Below are 3,519 nucleotides of genomic sequence, written 5' to 3'. Positions count from 1 at the left end.
AGCCATTTTTGAATTGTACTAAGTTCTTATGGTAGAACTAGATACTTTCGTGAATTATGGATTGTACTAAGTTCTTCTTAAGGTAGAACTAGATACTTTCATGTCTGTAATCATGTTTTTACACAAATGATTGGATTCGTTCTCATGAAATCCATATTTTGTAATTCACAGGGATTAGCGAAAAAGGAGGAGCTTGTCTTGATTTTGACTTTGATGATGATGACTTACTTGATGAGTAAATCTTTTAAAGTCATGAAGACTATGCTTTTATGTCAGTATGTATAGAGTTCATTTTTTTTTTGTGGAACTTTATTATGGATTTCGATGAGAATCATACCCCATGAATGAATTCATCTAACATCAGTAGGGGTTCACATATATGTGCAACTACCTTTTGGTTGAGTTTAGATTATTGTATATCTAAAACTCTTGGTTTGTCATAAAAGGAGTCGTGTTTTCAATTGGATTACAGATCTTTTATGATATAGACCATATGGTGTTCTGGATGCTTCAATATTTTGTTTTGAACATCACACTATCTATCTATTGGATTGTGTTATATGTAGAACATAGGAGGAGATTGTTGGATATGTTCTAATATAAGCCCATAGATAGTGGACTAGATGTATGGGCCCATATGGGCTGAAGCCCATAACCTCTCTTATTTCTCATCCTTATCCCTTCAATATTTACAACCGTAAATAGGTCCTGGGGGCAGCTGTCTTGGTATTCCACTTTGATACCTTGGGAGTGATGCTTATCTTCTCCACCGACCCTCTCTTCCCTCATCTTTCTCTAACATATACTATCCTTAATCTCAAATGGCATCTGCTCTTGATAATCCTCTGTTTTTCTTTCTTGATCTTCTTCTTTTTCCACTTTCTGCCTTGGCTCAAACTAATGGTAGCATAAGTTTGGGTTCTAGTCTCTCTACCAGTGACAATTCTTCATGGGTTTCGCCTTCTGGTGATTTCGCATTCGGGTTCACTCCTGTTGCAGACAAAAATCTCTTCTTGCTCGCAATCTGGTTCAACAAAGTACCAGAAAAAACTATAGTTTGGTCTGCAAACAGAGATAGTCTTGTGCTCGATGGATCGAAAGACGAGTTGACGAGCAGTGGAAATCTTGTGCTAAGCAATCATCAAGGACAAGAGATATGGAGGGCTCAAGACACTAACGGTAGTGTCACCTCTCCCTCCATACTCGATACCGGGAACTTGGTGCTCAGGAATTCGAATTCTGGTATCACTTGGCAGAGTTTCGATCATTCCATGGACACCATCTTGCCTATGCAGATATTGGATATGGGCAGCAGTAGCACACTCTCTTCTCGTGAAACAGAGACCAACTACTTGAGCGGAAGGTTTGAGCTCGATTTCCAGGCAGACGGGAATTTCGTGATTTACACAGTAAATCTCCCTACCAGGGCCCATTACAACTCTTACTGGAGTACCGCCACTATGGGAACACAGTCTCAGATGATCTTCAACCAGTCAGGCTACATTTACCTCAGGCACACAAATGGGAGCATACACAACCTCACTTCAGGAAACATAGTTTCAACAAAAGACTTCTACCACAGAGCGACACTCGATTTTGATGGGGTTCTCAGGCAATACGACTACCCAAAGAACGGCTCGAGCAACAAAAACTGGCCTGCTGGGTCCGGATCTGTTGTATGGTCTGTGCCTGATGACATTTGTATGGCAATTAACGATGTTTATGGCAGCGGAGCTTGTGGGCTTAACAGCTACTGCAGACTAGATGAGACTCAAAGGTCTAGTTGCAATTGTCCACATAATTATTCATACTCTGATCCCAGTAACATGTTCAAGGGATGCAAACCGGACTTTGTTTCAGAAAGCTGCGAGCCCAATGGATCAGGGAAAGGCCCTAGGCCTCAATTCCAAATGATGGAGATATTGTATACTCCAATAAACGAAGACCAATGCAGAGAAACTTGCTTGGGTGATTGTTCCTGTGCAGTCGCCATTTTCAAAGGTGCAAACTTTTGGACGAAGAAGCTCCCAATGTCAGATGGGAAGATGTATGCAGATTTTGGAGGAAAAGCTCTCATCGAAGTACCCTTTGGTAATTCCACTTCACAGATTCCTTCTCCTTCAGGCTCAAACAATGGGAAGAGTGATCGAGGTACTCTGATCCTCATCATTTCGACGATTTTAGGCAGCTCTGTGTTTCTCAACCTCCTCTTTCTGGTAGCCATTTTGTTGGTTGTTTTCTTCATGAAACATAAGAAATTGCTGAGACATCAGCCAGAACAAATTTCATTAGGAATGAACCTGCGCTCTTTTACTTACGAAGAGCTTGAAGAAATTACAGATGGGTTCAAACAAGAATTGGGCAGGGGTGCTTTCGGCACAGTCTACAAAGGTATGCTAGTATCAAATGCTGGAAATTTCATCGCGGTCAAGAAGTTGGAAAGGTTGGTGGCTGATGGGGACAAGGAATTCAAAGCTAAAATAACTGCAATTGGCAGAATCCATCACAGGAATTTGGTCTAACTGTTGGGATTCTGATATGAGGGGTCACAACGGCTTTTGGTGTATGAGTTCAAGAGCAATGGCTCTTTTGCAAGCTTCCCCTTTGGAAGTTCGAGGCCCAGCTGGAACCAACGGATACAGATTGCCTTTGGCATTGCAAGAGCGCTCACGTACTTGCACGAAGAGTGCGGCACCCAAATCATCCACTGTGATATAAAGCCTCAAAACATACTTTTAGATGACAGTGTTACTACAAGGATTTCAGATTTTGGCCTAGCAAAGCTTTCGCACGCAGACCAGACTCGAACGAGTACAGGATTAAGAGGAACAAGAGGATATGTCACACCCGAATGGTTCAGAAACATGTCAATCACAGCAAAGGTGGATGTTTATAGTTTTGGCACCTTGGTGCTGGAGATAATTTGTTGTAGGAAGAACGTGGAACTGGATTTGGATGACATGGATAATGTGATACTGACGGATTGGGCTTATGATTGCTATAGAGAAAGGAGACTGAATTTGTTAGTGGAGGAGGACAAAGTGGCATTGAGTGACACAAGGAGGCTGGAGAGGTTCATGAGGGTAGCAATTTGGTGTATTCAGGAAGAACCATCACTAAGGCCTTCCATGAAGAAAGTGACACAGATGCTTGAAGGAGCAGTTGAGGTTTCGGTGCCCCCAGACCCGTCCTCCTTCATTAGTTCAATTGATTGAAGCCGCATCTCCTCCCATTCCGTGTACGAGGGTGTGCATTTGTGTGTGTACATGTGCAATTATACTCATTCATTATTTAGCGTATTTATGTCACATATTACTTTCTATTTGATCTTTAACCAAGGCGTGCTTTGGTCATTAAGAAGTTGAGAATCCATTGTCCCAAAATGCATGTTAGACCAATGAAATTCTTTATGGATTTAATTAATCATAGAATAAATTTTAAGGACTTCATCTGCAATAAAATTTCAAATTTTAGAGCCACCGATGTCCCAATGATTGAATCAAAGAGAGAAATGAAACT

At 41.4% G+C, this 3,519-nt stretch overlaps 1 protein-coding gene across 1 annotated transcript; it reads left to right on the top strand.

Moving 5' to 3' along the window:
* The first annotated feature begins 821 nt into the window (after window positions 1–821).
* On the top strand, window positions 822–3,215 carry LOC143864777 (G-type lectin S-receptor-like serine/threonine-protein kinase LECRK3). The gene is given in 1 exon segment (XM_077375600.1): window positions 822–3,215. A coding segment is annotated over 1 exon segment (2,394 nt).
* The last annotated feature ends 304 nt before the right edge of the window (window positions 3,216–3,519 follow it).

The sequence above is a fragment of the Tasmannia lanceolata genome, unplaced genomic scaffold, assembly GCF_043159265.1.
Source record: "Tasmannia lanceolata isolate RefF3 unplaced genomic scaffold, GAP_Taslan_0.1 ptg000003l, whole genome shotgun sequence".
Lineage (NCBI taxonomy): Eukaryota > Viridiplantae > Streptophyta > Magnoliopsida > Canellales > Winteraceae > Tasmannia > Tasmannia lanceolata.
Note: the sequence above shows the minus strand (reverse complement) of the source record. Positions and strands in the feature narration are given on the sequence as shown.